Source organism: Heterodontus francisci, chromosome 5 (genome assembly GCF_036365525.1).
Source record: "Heterodontus francisci isolate sHetFra1 chromosome 5, sHetFra1.hap1, whole genome shotgun sequence".
NCBI lineage: Eukaryota > Metazoa > Chordata > Chondrichthyes > Heterodontiformes > Heterodontidae > Heterodontus > Heterodontus francisci.
This window is the reverse complement of record NC_090375.1, coordinates 107,204,976-107,223,737: the sequence shown is the minus strand read 5'-3', so window position 1 is coordinate 107,223,737 and position 18,762 is coordinate 107,204,976. Positions and strand designations below refer to the sequence as shown.

General features: G+C 40.1%; 1 protein-coding gene across 3 annotated transcripts in view; it reads left to right on the top strand.

Annotated features, from left to right (window-relative positions):
* Nucleotides 1–12,719, top strand: part of nsmaf (neutral sphingomyelinase (N-SMase) activation associated factor) — a 116,702-nt gene extending 103,983 nt beyond the window's left edge. For all 3 annotated transcript variants that reach the window (XM_068031884.1, XM_068031883.1, XM_068031881.1), the window contains 5 exons: nt 2,570–2,653; nt 5,787–5,937; nt 6,328–6,430; nt 7,419–7,528; nt 10,513–12,719. In XM_068031884.1, the coding sequence (XP_067887985.1) occupies nt 2,570–2,653; nt 5,787–5,937; nt 6,328–6,430; nt 7,419–7,528; nt 10,513–10,607 (543 nt within the window). In that variant the 3' untranslated portion in view covers nt 10,608–12,719. The remainder of the gene's footprint in view (nt 1–2,569; nt 2,654–5,786; nt 5,938–6,327; nt 6,431–7,418; nt 7,529–10,512) is intronic.
* Nucleotides 12,720–18,762: the final 6,043 nt, after the last annotated feature.

Sequence of the window (18,762 nt, the reverse complement as noted above, 5' to 3'; positions counted from 1 at the left end):
CTCAATGGGACAGCCCTCGCTTGGTTCCACTCTTGCTTACCTAATCTTCGCAAGAGCGCCTCCAGCAATTGCTTATCTTCCGACTCCTATACCATTATTTTTGGAGTCCCCCAGAGACCCATTTCTGACCACCTCCTGTTCCTAGTTAGGCCACAGCTGGAGCACTGTGTACAGTTCTGGTCACTGCACTATAGGAAGGATGTGATTGCACTAGAGAGGGTGCAGAGGAGATTCACCAGGATGTTGCCTGGGCTGGAGCATTTCAGCTGTGAAGAGAGACTGGATCGGCTCGGGTTGTTTTCCTTGGAGCAGAGAAGGCTGAGGGGGACATGATTGAGGTATACAAAATTATGAGGGGCATAAGGACGAGGATAGATAGGAAGAAACTTTTTCCCTTAGTGGAGGGGTCGATAACCAAGGGGTATAGATTTAAGGTAAGGGGCAGGAGGTTTAGAGGGGATTTGAGGAAAATTTTTTTCACCCAGTGGGTGGTTGGAATCTGGAACACATTGCCTGAAGGGATGGTAGAGGCAGGAACCCTCACAACATTTAAGACTTATTTAGATGAGCACTTGAAACACCATAGCATACAAAGCTATTGGGCCAAGTGCTGGAAAATGGGATTAGAATAGATAGGTGCTTGATGGCTGGCTGAAGGGCCTGTTTCTGTGCTGTATAACTCTATGACTCCTCATCTAAATGCTGCCCATTGGTGCCATCACCACAGACATTGGGCAGCTTTCACATTTTCAACACCCAGCTCTACCTTTCCACTGCCTCAGTGTTGTCAGACAGATGTTCTCAATCTTGGATGAGCTGCAGTTTCCTCCAGCTAAACATTAGGAAGACCAAAGCCATCGTCTCCAGCCCGTACAAACTCTATGCCCTTGCCATTGATTTCATTACCCTCTCTGGCCACTGCCTTTGGCTGAATCGAACCATTTTTAAATTTCGGTACCCTATTCAACCCTGACCTGTGTTTTCAACTGCGCATCCTCTCTATCACAGTGATTGCCTACCACCACCTCTAAGATTTCTGCCTGCTCCCCCAACTCAGACATCTGTTGCCGAAACACTCATCAACGCATTTGTCACATTTAACCTTGACACTTCCAATTTCTCCTGGCTGGCCTCTGATTCTGTACCATCTGTAAATTTCAATTCATTCAATACTTTGCTGCTCATATCTAATCCAGTATCTGCCTGCTCACCCTCACCCCGTTCTCACTGATCACAGGTAGGCTTAAAAGATCCAGTGTTTGAAGAAGAGCAGGGGAGTTATCCCCGGTGTTCTGGCCAATATTTATCCCTCAATCAACATCACAAACAACAGACTATCTGGTCATTATCACACTGCTGTTTGTGGGAGTTTGCTGTTGCAAAATGGCTACTGCATTTCCTACACTACAACAATGACTGCACTTCAAAAGTACTTCATTGGTGTTGGGGTGTCCAGTGGTCATAAAAGGCACTATTTTTCTTTCTAAATTGCCTTCCAGTCTCTCAGCACTCAGTTTTTTAAATTGCAATCCTCATATTTAAATCTCTTCATGGCATTGTCCTCCTCTATCTGTGTTATCTCCAGCCCTATAAACATCCTGCTCGTGCCCACTCCCAACCACCCCCAAACTCTCTATTTCTCTGACTTCAGCTCCCTGTGCACCCTTTCTTTTCACTGCCTTCAGCTGCCTAAGCCCCACACTCTGGAATTTCCATCCTAAATCCTTCACCTCCTGCTCCTCCTTTAATACCAGGCTTAAAATCCATCCCTTTGGTCAGGCTTTTGGTCACCCATCCTAATATCTCCTTTAGTTCGGCATCCACTTTTTTTGATTAAGCCTTTGTGAAGTGCCTTGAGGCATTTTTCTATATGAAAAGCGCTATATAAATGCAAGTAGTTGCTATTATTTAAACCAGGATTCAGATAAAGAGCCCCCAAAATAAGAATATATATGGCAGCATGATAGCAGTGACTTGTGATGCCTGTGTATAATGAAAGTCATCTGTAATTGATATGATATGACTCCTTATAGAGCTACAAACAATCTTAGGAATGTGCTTTATCACAGTTCTGTTGAATACTACTATTATCTGCATTGAAATTAGTATCCAGTATTACTTCATTTGTAGACTGGTCAATCAAACTACTTTTTTTACAATGAACGTGGCCCCATGACTAATATGATGCGTTTCTCAGCACTTTCACTTTATTAACTGAATACTGCTTGGCTGCTATTGGTTTATTGTACTTAATACAACAAATGGCTCCATCAGGAAAGAAGACATTTGTGGTTTTGTCATAAGTGTGTTTTATTTTCAGGCTCATTAATTGCTTAAAGTCTGACATCGCAATAGTGGCCATGAGATATACTTTTGTGCCGAGGTAGGATAGGTCACAATTGTTTGGGCCTGAAATTGCTTTTTGAAAAAAAAGTCTATCTTTTTCCAGTATTGAAAGTTGTTTTTCTTCGATTTAGTAAAATAATCTAATTAGAATCATTCTTAGTTTCTAATGATGAATAATCAAGCTTCAGTAGCTGAATTAATTTTTGCCTTTGTTTTTCTGTAGGTCTGGAGATGTGCTTCTGCTGATCTCTCTAGCTCAAGAAAGAATAGCTGTGAACTAATGGCTGAGTTGGAACATGATGCCGGTGTATGTATGCAGCCTTTCAAGTATCTTGTTATCCATGCATTCATATGACAACTCAGTGGTTAAAAAATGTGTCCTTCTCTAATGTGACCAAATCATGGTGAAAGGAAAAAGAACTGTTGCAATGAAAGAAATGTGAGCAAAATACCACATTTATGTAGGCTTCATCTGAAGAAAAATTTGGGTGCAGGACACAGCTTGAGACAAAGAGCAACCAGTAATGAAAGAAGGACTTGCATTTATATTGCATCTTATCACATTGCAGAAACATACTAAAGCACCTCGCGTGCATAGAATTATTTTAGCTGTTATGTACGCTGAAGCAGGAGCTATATTAAGCACAAAAATTTCATAAATAGCAATGAGATGAATGTGAAGTAATCTGTTTTTGGTGGTATTGTAAGTAATGTAGATGGAAGTATAAAATGACAAAGCGATATTGATAGATTAAGTGAATGGGCAAAACTGTAGCAAATGGATTTCAGTATAGGCAAATGTGAGGTCATACACTTTGGATTTAAAAAGGATAGAACCGAGTACCTTCTAAATGGTGAAGAGCTAGAAACAGTGGAGGTCAAAAGAGACTTGGGGGATCATTAAAATATCAGATATATCTGATATCAGAAAGAGATACAGAAAATAATCAAAAAGGCTAATGGAATTCCAGCCTTTATATCCAGAGGACTAGAATACAAGGGAGTAGAAATCATGATTTAGCTATACAAAGCCCTGGTTAGACCACACCTTGGAGTACTATGAGCAGTCTGGGCATCACACCGTAGGATGGAGATACTGACCTTGGAGGGAATGCAGCATAGATTTACTAGAATGATATCTGGACTTCAAGGATTAAGCTACGTGGAGAGATTAAACAAACTAAGGTTATATTCCCTGGAATTTATAGAGTCATAGAGTCAAAGAAACCGATGAGGTAGATTTGGAGAAATTATTATGTGGGTCTAGGACCAGGGGGCATAGTCAAAAGATTAGAGGCAGAACTTACTGAAGTAAAATTAGGAAACGCTTGTTCATGCAAAGGGTGGTAGAAGTATAGAAGTCTTTTCTGCAAACAACGATTGATGCTAGATCGATTGTTAATTTTAAAAGTGAGATTGATAGATTTTTGCTTGCTAATGGTATTAAAGAATATGGAACAAAGGCAGGTATATGGAGTTAGCTTGCAGATCATTCATGATCTTATTGGATGGTGGGACAGGCTTGAGGGGCTGAATGGCCTACTCTTGTTCCTATGTTCCTATCTTGATTGAGAAAAGAATATTGTCCAGGATACTGAGAGATCTGTTCTTCAAAAAGTGCCATGGATCTTTGATATCTACTCCAAACTACAGGGGCAGGCATATGAGCCTTGATTGTCTCATCTGAAGAATAGCACATCTGTCAATAGAATAGTTCTTTATTACTGCACTGAAGTGCCAGCCAAAGTTATGTACTCAAGTCCTGAAATAGACTTGAACCCGCAACCTACTGACTCAGAGGCAGGGGAACTATCGACTGAGTTAATCTGACACAAAATTAATTAGGCAAATTTATTAGATTGTGTTGTCGTGTATTTCCTATCAATAAATTACTGTAAATGTTTCAGCTTCTTAAACTAGTATTTGAAATGACCCATGATCACTACATAATAATAGTTCTGTCTCATATTCTCCCTTTATTTAAAAAAGTTATCTCTCACTCCCCCACCCCCGCAAGCACTATCTCCCTCTTCCAACTTATTCTTTTGTACTTAAAGTGCTTTTACCCTGCTGCCTACCAGGCTGATAATTTAGATGAAAAATGTCAGATGAAGGGCCAAGGCCAATAGTGCCTTCAAGGTTGGAAAGAGCAGAAGCGAGTGCCTTCAAGGTTGGAAAGAGCAGAAGCTAAGTCAGAAAATAGTAATTACACTCCACCAAATTTGACTTATAAGAGCATCTACATTGTAAGAGGAAGGGAATGTGGAGGAAAGTCGAATTTCATTGCTGAGGTCATGAGATGGAATGTGTTTAAGGTCATAGAGTCATAGAGAGATACAGCACTGAAACAGGCCCTTCGGCCCACCGAGTCTGCGCCGACCAACAACCACCCATTTATACTAATCCTACATTAATCCCATATTCCCTACCACATCCCCACCATTCTCCGAAGAAGGGTCACCGACCCGAAACGTTAACTCTGCTTCTCTTTTTACAGATGCTGCCAGACCTGCTGAGTGGTTCCAGCATTTCTTGTTTTTATCCCACCATTCTCCTACCACCTATCTACACTAGGGGCAATTTACAATGGTCAATTTACCTAGCAACCTGCAAGTCTTTGGCTGTGGGAGGAAACCGGAGCACCCGGCGGAAACCCATGCGGTCACAGGGAGAACTTGCAAACTCCGCAAAGGCAGTACCCAGAACCGAACTCGGGTCGCTGGAGCTGTGAGGCTGTGGTGCTAACCACTGTGCCACCCAGGTCATGTGATGAGTCTTGCATTCAACAGTGAGAAGGAAGTGTATGTAGGATACAATATTTGAAAAGTGCCAGAAAAGAGATTTCAGAAACAGAATGAAACAAGAAGTTTACAACACTGAGAAGGGATAGAAAGCTAGAGGTGAGAAAGGGTTCACCTATCACATCATAAACTTTTCTTACGTATCCTGTGCTGGAAAATGAAGAAATGCTGAATAGTCTAGTAGCCTTAAGAAGACCATGCTGATAAATAATGATTTTATGGTTTATTTTGATTCTCAGCATCCATGTTGCTCAAAGCAGGGGGAAGATGACAGGAACTTTTAAAAGTAAAACTATAGAGTCCTGATTAGGAAGCTAGCCACTGCATGGTGATTATAAATTCCTTCAGATTTAGATACAAGGCTCTATTCTCCTGGCAAATAATACACTTGTTTATTTTAAAGCAAAAACTGTAGATGAACCTGTATAACCTGAAGTGCTCAACAACTATTCAAACTCCATTGATTGATTTTGTGGTGCCAGACAGATTTTAGAATTGTTTTAAAAGTTAAATATGTTTGAAGTAGCTGTCAAGCCTTACCTGCTTTAGTGTTTCTTTTTGGGTGTTTTGCATGAAGGGAAATTCTGGGCTCGTGCTAATTAGGATGAAAGTAATTTAGTTTGAATTTTTCTTTGACAGGTAAATACCATCAGCCTGAATCCTATAGGCACAATGCTTGTTTCGGGCAACAAGGAAGGGACTGTTAGTATTTGGGACCTCACCACCTTAACTGTTTTACATCAAGTCCATTGTCATTTAGGCACTGTCAATGATGTTGCATTCAGCCCTGGTATGTTTCTGGCTTAAAAGTATTTATCAAATGTAAACCTTATTACGTAGTCTTACATTGTGGAATGCTTTTCAGGTGCATGATGGTTTGCTTTAATTATGAGTGATGTATATAAACAACTCCTTTCTGTACCATTAAGGTAAAGCCTTTCTGAGCCGGATGTCTTCTAAATTATGATTACTGTAATGTACATTGTTAAATAATTTCGCAGAACACTTACTTATTACCTGTCTTTGATTACCACACTTTTAGCAGTATGGTTACTTTTTTTAAAATGCAACTTGAGCTTATGTTGATATAATGAAAGACAGTTTGAAAGTTTATTGTCTAACTGTCTTATTTCAGTAAAGTTCTGATATGTGATCAAACTTACATATGACTTAATTGCAGATAGTCGACACGTTCTCAGTGCAGGAGAAGATTGTTGTCTTAAAGTTATTGATGTACAGACAGGGATGTTGATCTCTTCTTTGCCCACAGATCAGCAACAAAGGTAAAAAAAAAATACTGTTACAGTAACATATGCTATGACCAGGTGAGAAAAGTGTCCAGGGGTCACTTTCAGCCTTCACCTGGTCTTACTTTAACAGGGTTTCATTTTTAAACACACTGTTTTTAGCTCCCCCTTGGTGAATCCTTGTTCACCGCTTTCCAATTATAAGAAAGAAACCAGCAAAAACAGGCTTTCTTAAGTTTAAAGAAGAAAAGTTGAAATTTATTAAACTTAACTTTAATTCGGTTAACGCCTATGAATACATGATGTGCCCCAGGCTAGCATGTATACATGATACACATGCAAATAGCGACAGAAAAGAGCAGAAGAAAAATAATGTGGAAAAGTTTGAGGCAATATCTGAAGACTTTTGTTATGGTTCTTTGAGCTCACTGTAGAGTCCTTGATTGCAGATAGATCTTGCTTTTCATTGGGGCCCAGTATTCTTCTTAAACCGTGTTCGCTGTAGGAGACTTTTCTCTCTTGGGGTTCATATGTCTTCAGTGGATTCAGAAGCTTGTGAGAAAGAAATGGGAGCAGGCAGGAACAAACAGACACTCTGACTTCCAACTCTCTGTGACCAGTTCAAAAGAAAACCCTTGAACAGCCAGGTAGTCATGTGACCAGCTGGTTTAACCAGTCCTGGCCCTAGTGCATTTTATCCTCCTTAGCAGGCCCTGGAATGCGCTTCCTCACCTTCAATGTCTGTTAGTATGTAAATGTTTTTTTCCAGCCACGGCTGATCTGTTTAACAAGTCCTTTCTTCACTCCAGTAACAATTAAAAATCAATGTTCATGACAAAATTGATGTGCCTCATTCTTGGCAGGTGGGGGTCTAGCATGACACATAGAATATGGAATTTATATGAAAAAAGCAATAGAAGTGCCATGCTCTGTGAAAGATAGAATATTTTTTGAGTTGAAGATTATATTTTGCTATGAAATAAACATGAGAGATAAAAAATAAATTACAAAGCTCCATTTACAGGTGTTTTTGCTGGGATGGAAACACTGTTCTTTCAGGCAGCCAGTCTGGTGAACTTATAGTATGGGATCTGATGGCAGCAAAAACTACTGAAAGAATTCTTGCACATTCAGGTATGACCTCAGCATTGGTTTTATATATTTCCTTAGCCAAAATATGTCACTTTTCCTTGTTGTTTAACTTAGGGTGGTCAGTCGTACTCTCTGAAGTCACGTAATCATTTTCCATTACTGCATTTAATAACTCCCTCCCTCAGTATCTAGTTTTTTTTCCCTCTGTAAACTGTATCGAGGTCTTCATTTCAAACAAAATGAAAAGGACTTTTCTGCTTTGGAATTGATCAGTTTATGAAGCATCAATAACCAGGATGTTTCAGTGTCACAAGTTATATATATTTTCAGATTTTGTTGTGAGATTTATGTTGGCAAAGTTATGGCGACGGACTGGGAGTAGCTCCAAAGAAATTCCTAGCCTTTGGAATTGGGTACAGTCCAAATCTAACTAAAACGTCAACACCATTCTGGGTCAGAAAGAGTTCTCTAACTTGGAATACTATCATAATTGGTTGCGGGATTAATTTTCTTTCAAGAATACCAGACAAGACCAGATCTATATCTTTCTGTATGCCTGAAAAGAAACATTAGATTCCTCCATGATACAACAGTCTTCCAGCTGTTAACCATAGCATCTCTGTCAATAGATGCTGTGGAGAATTATGTAAGTAAGAATATCTGCTCCGAAGTTCTAAGGGAAAAGTTGTACCTTGGAATGGTACTAATGGTGATCTGACTAGAGGTTCAGTTTGGAAGCTGTGTACCAGCTACTGATTTTGGGGTAGTATTTGCCTTTCTGGTACTCACAACCCCAAGCAGGGTGTCCTGCTCCATATCTTGGGTCTTCTTGAGCACCAATTGAAGTAGTTAAGACTCCATTTTCAGAGTTTGGAGAACAGATTGAAAGCGCTGGAACATTTTCCTAGAAAAAAAATCAAAGAACCATCCCTTAACACGGACAACTTCATAGGCAGCAAGCCACTATAAGGTGAAATAAACTTCCTTTAGTGGAGAGATACTTTCATACCTTTGTGTTTAAACAACCCAAAAATAGGAAAAGAATTGCCTAACCTTCATGGACTGTTTGCCTTAGTGGCCAGCAGTGACTTTTGGTCACCCTTTCACTTCTTTCTGGGATAACCACCCTTTTAAAAATAAGTAAATAATTCTTGTGATGTCAGTGTTGCTAGCAAGACCCAGTTACCCAGAGAAGGTGGTCGTGGGGCACCTTCTTGAGCCACTGCAGCTTGTGATGTGAAAGTAGCAGTTTAATATAACTAAGTTGCTTGTTTTAGAGGCCACTTCAGAGAGCAGCTAAGAGTGAATCACATTTGTGTGGGACAGAAGTCACATACAGGCCCGACTAGGTAAGGACAACAGGTTTCCAGTGGCCTGTTTTCTTTCAATGATAGTGATCGTTTTCTTGTATCCTTCACCACCCACATCTCCCTACCCACTTCCAACCCCATTTCCTTCTACAACTGCCACTGGGAGAGAAAAAATTTCTGCAAATAGCTTACAAATGTACTTTCAAACTCCCTACTGCCTGGCTTTTTACCTTCCATTCACAATACCTTTGCAGCTATTGATTTGCTCATCTCTACTTCTGCTGGTCTTGTCCCTAACAAATTCTTTGTTGTCTCCAGTCCTGTTCATTCCTCAGGTATGGCCCTCATTTTCACTTCCTCAATTACAAGAAGTGCAGATGTGAGCTTATCTGGCTTGCAATTCTCTCAGTCATTACCAGATCTGGCTGGACCATATGAGGCTCTTCTTCCAAAGCTATCCATTCTTCTAGGATCATCCTGGAGAGGGACAATAACCCTGGCTTCTTTTCTGTATGACTGTCTTAAACCCCATCATCCTTTCCCTTCACCTCTTACAAGAAGTGTGAGGAGCTCAAGGACCTCTTTGTCACCAAGAGAGACCATCTGTTTAGCTGCTTCTCTCCTTTCCCTTGCTCACCAAGATAAGCCTCTCCCTGGCCCTGTATCCTAGACTGCAATCCATATCTTTATAGTTTCTCTTTCAACCAACCTTGTGACTTTTCAAAGCTCATCTCATTCATAAGACATACTTTATACCCTCCTCTGACACTGACATCCTAACGCTACAAATAAATATACCTTCCCTAAATAGTTCTAATCAAGAGGAACAGGCTTATTTTGCTATCATTTTTCCCCCTCTACTGTGTCCTGAAACTGTTGCTGGGGTATAATTCCACAGGCACTGATCACTGTCTGATACCTTGGCCAGTAATGGTATGTGAATCATAATGGTGAGTGTCAGTAGTGATATGGAGGAAGTTCCAATATGTTGTCCCATAAATAAAACACTACACAGATCTTGTGTATTCAACTAGACATGGCACACATGGCATAATGCCCAAGTTATGCAGTCAAATCCACTCATTGTATAAATGTAATAAAACAAAACCATGATTTTGGCTCCATGTGTCACCTATTCCCAAGAGAAATTATGATGCCTGGAGTGTTTCATTGACCTTGCAGTACCCATTAATTGCTTGTGAAGTTTTTTTTGTCATCAGATTTAATTACTAATGATACAGGATAAGATCATAATCTTTTTTATCACAATTTAATCCCGTACAAATGAATCAGCCTTATCCTTGTGGGGTTGGATTGTATCCCAGTTATATTAATGATAGCACTCTGCGATTGTCTAACTGCAGTTTTGTTGCAACTTTTCAATTAGACATCTCAGTTGGCTGATCATCTTTCAAGTCGGTGCTTAGTCAAAATACAGTTATATAGTACTGGACTTTGAATGTAGTAAAATTGAATAATGAGGCATCAGTCTAGTTCTGAGAACCATGTTAATTTTGAGCAATGATTTTGGAAATAAGCTGATAAAATGTGATATTTTAAAATAAAAAGCTCGACTGCTTCATATCTCAGTCCGTGCAATTTATTTTATTTAACTGCTACATAATGCCCATGTTTGAACATTGCAAATTGCCAAAGGAATTAGTTTTTTTTTTTAAACATCATTTAACATAATTGGTTTTCTTTTGTTTTTGTCAGATGCTGTAACCTGTATTTGGATGAATGAGCAATGCAGCAGCATCATAACAGGAGGAGAAGATAAACAGATTATTTTCTGGAAGCTGCAGTACTAAGTGCCTTTCTTTGAAATCCTTTGAGACTTTAGCTTCTAGCACTTTAAAAAAAAAATGAAGCAAGAACTGTTTTAAAGCTGCATTGTCCACAATCTATAAGTAGTCATTCATCTTCCATCTTCTTCATCTGTCATTAAGGCAGTAAAATTAATGTACTTCTACTACTCCCTGTAGAAATACTAACTCCACTCAATAAACCTCCCAAAACAGCTGCAGCATGGAAACATTAGACCTGTGTCTTGATAGTTTTCTCAGTCTCGCATTGGTTCTTCCAACATAGTGCAGTGCAAAAGCAAAGTATTTTTGAGTGTTTCTGGGGGGGGCGGGGGGGAGAGAAAGTAAAATATGGGGAAATAGAAATAATTTTACTTGGATTTGACCATTTTTTTACTGTTAAAGATATTTATTGTGTTTTAATTGTTGTGTCGTCAAGTATTCTGCATCAAGTACAAGATACAGTTATGTGCATTTATCATCAGTTTGTGAAGTTCATCTAGTATTAAGAATGTATCTGAACCTAGTCAACTGGGTTGAGATTAGTCATGAAGTAGCAGAACCATCTGTTACAGAATTCTGAACCTGAGCTGATCTAAGGTTTTACTTTTGTTAGTAACTCATTTTCAGTTCAGTGGACTGGAGTCCATTCATGCCAGACCAAATTGCATGTCTGTGAAAACAGATATGCCTACAGAATACACAAGTGCTTTTATCTTTAGAGAAGTTGTGAAGTTAAAAATGTTCTGACACAATTAATGAATATTGCTGGATGTCCTCAACTGTATTTTTTTTATTATGATTGTGCCTTAATGCCCTTTTGTGGCTGTAAGAAATTTCTTTCGGATGTGTGCATCTGTGATAGTTACTGAAGAAAAATTAAAGGTTATGTAAAGTATGTCAAGTAGTGTAGAAGTTAAAGGTTTTGCCTGTGAGTAGGTTCTCTGGGTAAATGATTTGTGGAGGGATGCTGTCATTACTGATGTGGCTAACTAAACTACCATTCCAGGGAGTATTTCATCACAAAATAAAATTTATTGTATGTGGCATCAGAAGTATTTGTCAACTGAAATTATACTAGCTTTTTTTTTTACATTTGTGGAGTTATTGTAAAGAATAATTGTGGGATGTGTGGATACAGTTTGGATTTTTTTATGAGCTGTATATTCAAGATGACTGCAAATTTACATTTTTACTTTTAGATTCTGTTCTGCACAGCAGCATTGCACGACACAAACTGTCACTAGAATTGAATGTCTAATCACAAACATCCCTCCCTGTTTCCAGAACAAATTTGGGCACCATGTTGTGAAATCCAGGCCAACTGTTGGATTTGTTTATGTATTAAGAACCCTTATACAGGAGGTCTGTTATCACTCTCCCACCATAGGTTTAGGTAGCTCTTGTCTCCTAACTTTCTAATTCCATGTGAAATGTCAGTTAAATCTCTACACTATTTTTTATAAATCGCCATAAAATTTATTTGAAAATTTCTCCAAAGGAATAATACATATTGTTCATTGCAAGGATAATTTAACTGGTTTATTTGTGGTAAAGGACAGGTGCTGTCCACCTCCTGAGCTACCTAAGTTGTATGCATTACTGTTTTGTGAATCTTCCGCACACTGTAAACAGTGCAAGTGTATTTCTTGCTCAGGATGCAATGATGCATTTTTATTCCATTCTTTAAAGTTGTTTGTGGACATGCTTAGGTGTTGGTTATATCACACCAAATTATTGAAAACAGTAAAGAAGCAAGCATCAGTCATAATTTAACAGTATATATAGAATGTGTTGATTAAATTCATGTAATTTCAGATTTAATTTTGTTCTTCAGTATTGCAAGTACTTTCTCATTGGTGTGGGAGCATAGTTAAATTTAAAAATTGTGAATTTCTTGGCACATTTAACATGATTTCCAATTCTTAAAATTTCTTAAAGTTAAAATATGTAAACCATGTACTTCAGTTAAGACTGTGCACTAGATGAAGCTGACTATAGCTAATTATTTGGCCGCTACACACATGAAAATAAACTATATTCTGGTACACCAAGAAGTATTCTTTGTTGTAGGTTTATTCTTCTAACTCAAATATAAATAAACTTACTATTTTGCAATTTATGTAATTAATTCATCCTGATAATCATCCAGAACTTGAAAACTACTTATGACTGGTGTTCCCTCTAAGCTGTGCCGCAACCTGACAGTTCCCACGCAGGCCAAGCGCAAGTCAGCCCCTTAAGTCACCACGCGTGCACTACCATGCAAAAAGATTTAAAGAGCCCGCGTGCTTGAATAGGCCGCGTACAACAAATTGAAACTAGAGGAAACGTTGCTCATGAACCATAGATTTAATCAGCATTCTGGTAATTAAGCACTGTGATTATGATGGCCTGGATTTTCCTGTAATAATAGCAGTGAGGCTATCAGTGATTGCTGCTATTATAGGGTAAGTCTGACTTCTGGCATCCTCACTGAAGTTAAACATTGTAAGAGGTTCCGTTCCCATACCCCCTTACGATAGTTCTTAGACTTTAGCAATTACAAGAACAAAATTGTACACGACGCAGGGTTTGGCTTAACCATAAATTTATATCCCTAATACTGGTTAATTGAAAAGAAATAAAACAAACTGTCCTCAGTACAAAATCCTCCTGCAGTAGCTTAAAATTGACACCCCCAATTCCCAGCTGAGCCCTTCGGCGATTGACCACTGTTTCCAGTTACCCAAACCAAGTCACTGCAACTTGGCTCTCCACTTACAAATTACAGGCAAAAGCACTACGCTTTTGTCCCAAGCCCTCAGACCAACATCACTACAATTTGGCTGAAACACTTACAATCCCAGACATTGGCTGGTCAGTCCGGTGTTGATTGTAGGTCCTGAGTCAAGGTGACCACTCTTTACCCTCCTTCCGACAGCAGTACAGTCACTCTGATGTGCCTTTTTATAATAAAATGACTCAGGATTTAAGACATATTTCCTATTGTTCATGTTGGGCAGTGTCAGCAGGTAACACCCTTTAGTTTATTCCATGCGTAGTCCAGACGAATTATGACCAGCTCATACTGGGTGCAACAATACAGTCCTTCTGTGGAAGAAATGACCCAGACAAAACTAATAACTCTCATATCGTTTGAACGATCCTGCTGTCTTGAGGCAACAAGGTAAAAGCACCTGGCTCCGAGATTGATGAAAGGTGTGAATGTCTCATCGCTCTCTTTGAGAGGAATCACTCATAGTTATCCAGTACGATTGTCTGTGATGGTGGGCTTATTATCTTATCAATAGCATGTCCTTTGTACCATTGTGCAGGGTAATCAGTCTCTTAATTGCATTAGTCAATGGCAAGTAATGACTTACCTCTGGTATCGTTGTTCCATGATAGCACTCCGTCAATGTTTGAATCCCTTTTGATGAGCCACTGACTTTTACTAAGTGTCCAAATTAACCCCTTGCTGCCCAGCCTGTACAGCTTGGTTTTTTTGAATTTTATGTTCCATAAATCTTCCCAGTTGGAGAGGATTCCGATCCTGCAACATGGAATCCAGAAGTTGCAGTTAAAGAAACCCTACATCTCCACATAATGCGCTGTTGCAATCTCGCCGATAAGCTTGGCATTGAATTAATTAATTGCATAAACCTGGGGTACTTAACTGCTAGTTCTGCCCTAAGGACAGCTAAAAAAGTTAGGGCAATTAAAAGCACCACTATCAGTGGGCAAAAACATCATGCAGCACTTTTTGTCTTTGTATTTTTGAAATATATAAATTCAAACAGCAGTGAGGTCAAGAGCTGAGCAAGACCAGCAGTGGGGAATAAAGAGCGGCGGCAGAGCAGGCCCGAGACTAGCAACGAGAGCGATAACTGATCAAGACTGCTAGGGGGAATAAAGAGCGGCGGCAGAGCGGGCCCGAGACTAGCAACGAGAGTGACAACTGAGCAAGACTGCTGGGAGGATAAAGAGCGGCGGCAGAGCAGGCAGGCCCGAGACTAACAGCGAGAGCGATAACTGATCAAGACTGCTGGGGGGCATAAAGAGCAGCAGCAGAGCAGGCAGGCCTGAGACTAACAGCGAGAGTGACAACTGAGCAAGACTGCTGGGGGGATAAAGAGCTAAGGGGCTTGGAGAGGACTGACTGCATTTGAGGAAAAAAAAGAAAAAGAATCAAAATGTGACATCACACAAAAGCAGGTAAGTGATTAGTTGGTGCGTATTTCTCTTTTTCTCTCTAAACTAGGGCATTCGTTTAAACTAAGAGTCAGAAAATTAGAAATTTCAATGGGAGTAAGTGAATTAGTAATGAGTATTCACGCAGAGCAGGTATAGAGGCATTAATTAAAATTAATAGTTTAAACAAGGTACTAACTAGATTTAAAACAGGGAATAGAGTTATTTTTTAGATCATGGATGGGCAGCTGAGACCTGTTCCTTGCACTTCCTGCACCATGTGGGAACCTCAGGACACTTCATGTGGGAAGCGTCACCAGCTGTTTGAGGGGCAACTGCAGTCACTGCACAGCATCAGGGATGCTGAGTGTTTCCTGGATCGTACATTCTAGGAGGTGATCACCCTATAAGCAGAGAGAGTTCAGGATTGTAGTTGGGTGCCACTGAACTAGTAATCCAGAGACCCAGGCTAATTCCCTGGAAGGACTGGTTGAAATCCCACCACAGCAGATGGTGGAATTTAAAATCAATTAATAAAAATCTGGAATTGAAAACTAGTCTCAGTAATGGTGCAATGAAATTATCATTGATTGCTGTAAAAACCCAGCTGGTTCACTACTGTCCTTTAGGGAAGGAAATCTGCTGTCCTTACCTGGTCTGGCCTACCTGTGACTCCAGACCCACAGCAATGTGGTTGACTCTTAACTGCTCTCTGAAATGGTTTAGCAAGCCACTTACTTGTCAAGGGCAATTAGGGATGGGCAATAAATGCTGACCTTGCCAGCAATGCCCACATTCCATGAAATAATTTTTTTAAAAGAGCAGGAAGGGCAGGGATCTTCTGGGTGTGTGTCACTCTCAAACAGGTACTAATCCTTGGAGATTGCTGGGATTGATGGCACCTTGAAGGGGGGCAGTCCAGACCATGGTACCAATGGGCAAGGGACTGCACTGGATAAAACAGCAAAGAGTAGAAATGCAGTCATGACAGGAGATTCCATAGTTAGGGAGACAGACAGGCATTTCTGTAACTGTCAGTCTGAGTCCCACTTGATATGTTACCTCCCTGATGCCAGGGTAAAGCACATCACAAAGAAGGTGCAGAATATTCTGCAGGGGGAAGGGTGTGAGCCAGAAGTTGTAGTACACGTCGATACCAACGACATAGAGAGGGCAGGTATTGAGATCCTACGGTCAGATTTTCAGTAGTTAGGGAGGAACTTCAAAAATAGGACCTTGAGGGTAGTAATTTCTGGATTGCTCCCAGTGCCATACGCTAGCGAGAGCAGAAATAGGAAGATGGGGAGTGTGATGTCCCTCGGGACTTGAGTGAGGCTTAGTCGAGTTTGGTATAGGATTATGAGGTATAGACAGAGAGACAAAAACAGCAGCAGCTGAACATAAAGGCTCCTTTTTTTCTGTTTTAGTTTCACTTTCTCTTTGCTAGCATGTGTGTTCTACAGCAGCCTCTAGAGTACACAATGCAATTGCAATTTCAAAACACTACAACACTACATCCCTCACCACCTTAGTAAATGAGAGACATAACATGTTTCAATGGTTTGTTTCTAAAACTAAACGATAAACATAAAGTTAATCTCATAATATAGTCACTTAAGTATGGTGAGCACCTTTTCTCACGAGTAGGATATCGTCTGACATCAGACGTAGTCTCATTTGACTCGTTCTTCATCTGAGGTGTCGATATCGGAATCGGATTCAACGCTTGCAAATGGTGTTTTCCGTCCTTTGAAGAATGACACATTTCTTGTGATGATTTGTGAACCGCGCTTAGCAGTGATCATTGAACCTTTTGTGTTGGGCACAACAAATGGTTGGATGTCATAAGGGGATTGTTTGTTTTCTAATGTAACCATCATATTTCACGAGTACTTTATCTCCTGCTTTAGCGGTCTAGCTCTAAATTTCATGTTTCGCTCTGCATTTACTTTCATTCGCTCCTTCTGTTCTCGATTGCATTTGTGTACATGTTGATCGTTAGCTCCCCAGGGTAGCTCAGGTAGATGTGTGTGCATTGGCTGTGCAAAAATGAGTGTAGCTGGAGGTTTTCCAGTAGTCGAGTAAGGTGTCACTCTGTAGTTGCGAAGCAAGTGATATAGCTCTTCCATGACTTGTTCTCAGCTGTAGCTGTACGTATCACTTTTTTCACAGTTCGCCTAAATTTCTCAACTTCACCATTAGCTCTTGGCCAACGGGGTGTGATTTTCCTGAGTGAACCCTAGGTAGTTGGCGAATTTACTGAACTCATCGCTGTTGAATGGGAATCCATTGTCAGTTCGTACCATTTGAGGGATTCCAAACAAGGCAAATATCTGGTCAAGCTTTGGGATGACTGCTTTCGTTGAAATTGATGTAACTAATTACACGATTGGGAATCTGCTGTAGTCACCAGTGACAACAAGTAGGTGTTCACCTGTGGGCAAATCTGTGAAGTCAACACTAATTTCAATCCATGGTCCTGGATTTGGACATCTTGACAGGATCAAGAAGATTTGACATTATGATTGCTTGACATGGCAATCATTGATTGATTTTATGCTCTACCATGCGGTCGATTCCTGGGAGCCATACCTTTTCCCTAAGGAGTTGTTTGGTCTGGACTATTCCCTGGTATACTTCATGTGCTATAGCGACAACACATACCCTCAATGAGTGTGGTATTAGAGTAAAGTTGTTGCATAATACAAGATCAGATGTGGTTGTAACAGTTATTATTTTGCATATTGTGGAAACTTTGTGGCATGCGAGCGATTCCGTTTGTTGACGCTTTCTCGATCCTGTCTTTCCAGTTTTGTGATTCCATAGATAGTCACAAAGCTTCATCTTGATTTGTTGCTGCTTTGATGTCGGCTAGTTTTAGCAGCTTTGGCACCGCATTTATGCTTACGTAGTTAAGATGTTGCTGAGCAACCTTTTCCTCATGACTAATAGGACTGACTGTCGGCAACAGATGTTGCGAAATATAGTCTGCTGGGTTGAGCTTGCCTGGCTGATACTCACCTTGGAACTCATAATCATGTAGTTTGAATATCCAACGTTCTATTCAAGTGGGTGGTTTGCTATGTGGATTGTTGAACAAGCTCACTAGGTCCATGGTCAGTTATAACTTTAAACTTGCTACCATAAAAGTAGAGGTGAAAGTGTAAGATATTCCCTGTGATTGAGAACACTTCTGTTTCTATTTGCGAAGAACATTGCTCTACAGGCGTAAACGATCTGCTTGCGATCACAATGATTGTTGGGTTACCTGTATTCCTTTCTGTAGGAGAACTGCACCTAAGCCAACTGGGGCTTGCAGCCATGACTAGTAGGGTATTTTTCTTGGGTCGAAATAGACATTTGTGCAACTTGCTGACAATAGTCATTTGAACTTGTGTACTGCCTGTTTGTGTGATTTAGTCCATTCCCAATTGGTGGTCTCTTTTGTCAGATCATGTAGGGGGCAGAAAGCGTAGCAAGTTCAGGAATGAAATAACTGCAGTACGTGATAAGTCCTAGCAGATGCTAGGCTCCTTCAACATTTGTAGTATCTGCAGCGTTTGCTATCATTTCAACGTTCCGTGGATCTGATGCTACTCCTTCATCACTAAACACATGACTGAAGAATTCAATTTTGCTTTCATTAAACATGCACTTGTCTTTGTTCAAGTTGAGGTTACATTCTCTGAGACGTTGTGGGTGTGCATACAGGCGTGTCTCGAGTTCCTTTCATTGCGGCCATAGATGAGAATGTCATCACTGATGTTCAGCGTGCCTTCAAGTCCTTGAAGTGCAGATTGAATCAAGTGCTGAAATACCTCAGCAGCCGAGCTGACTCCAAAGTTCAGCCTCTTGTATCAGAAAAGTCCGATGTGAGTACAGAATACAATAAAATATCTTGATTCTTCTGCAAGCTCGATTTGATGGTATCCTGTATTGGCGTCAAATTTAGAAAAGTGCTTAGCGCTTTTTACTTTCTCCATGATGT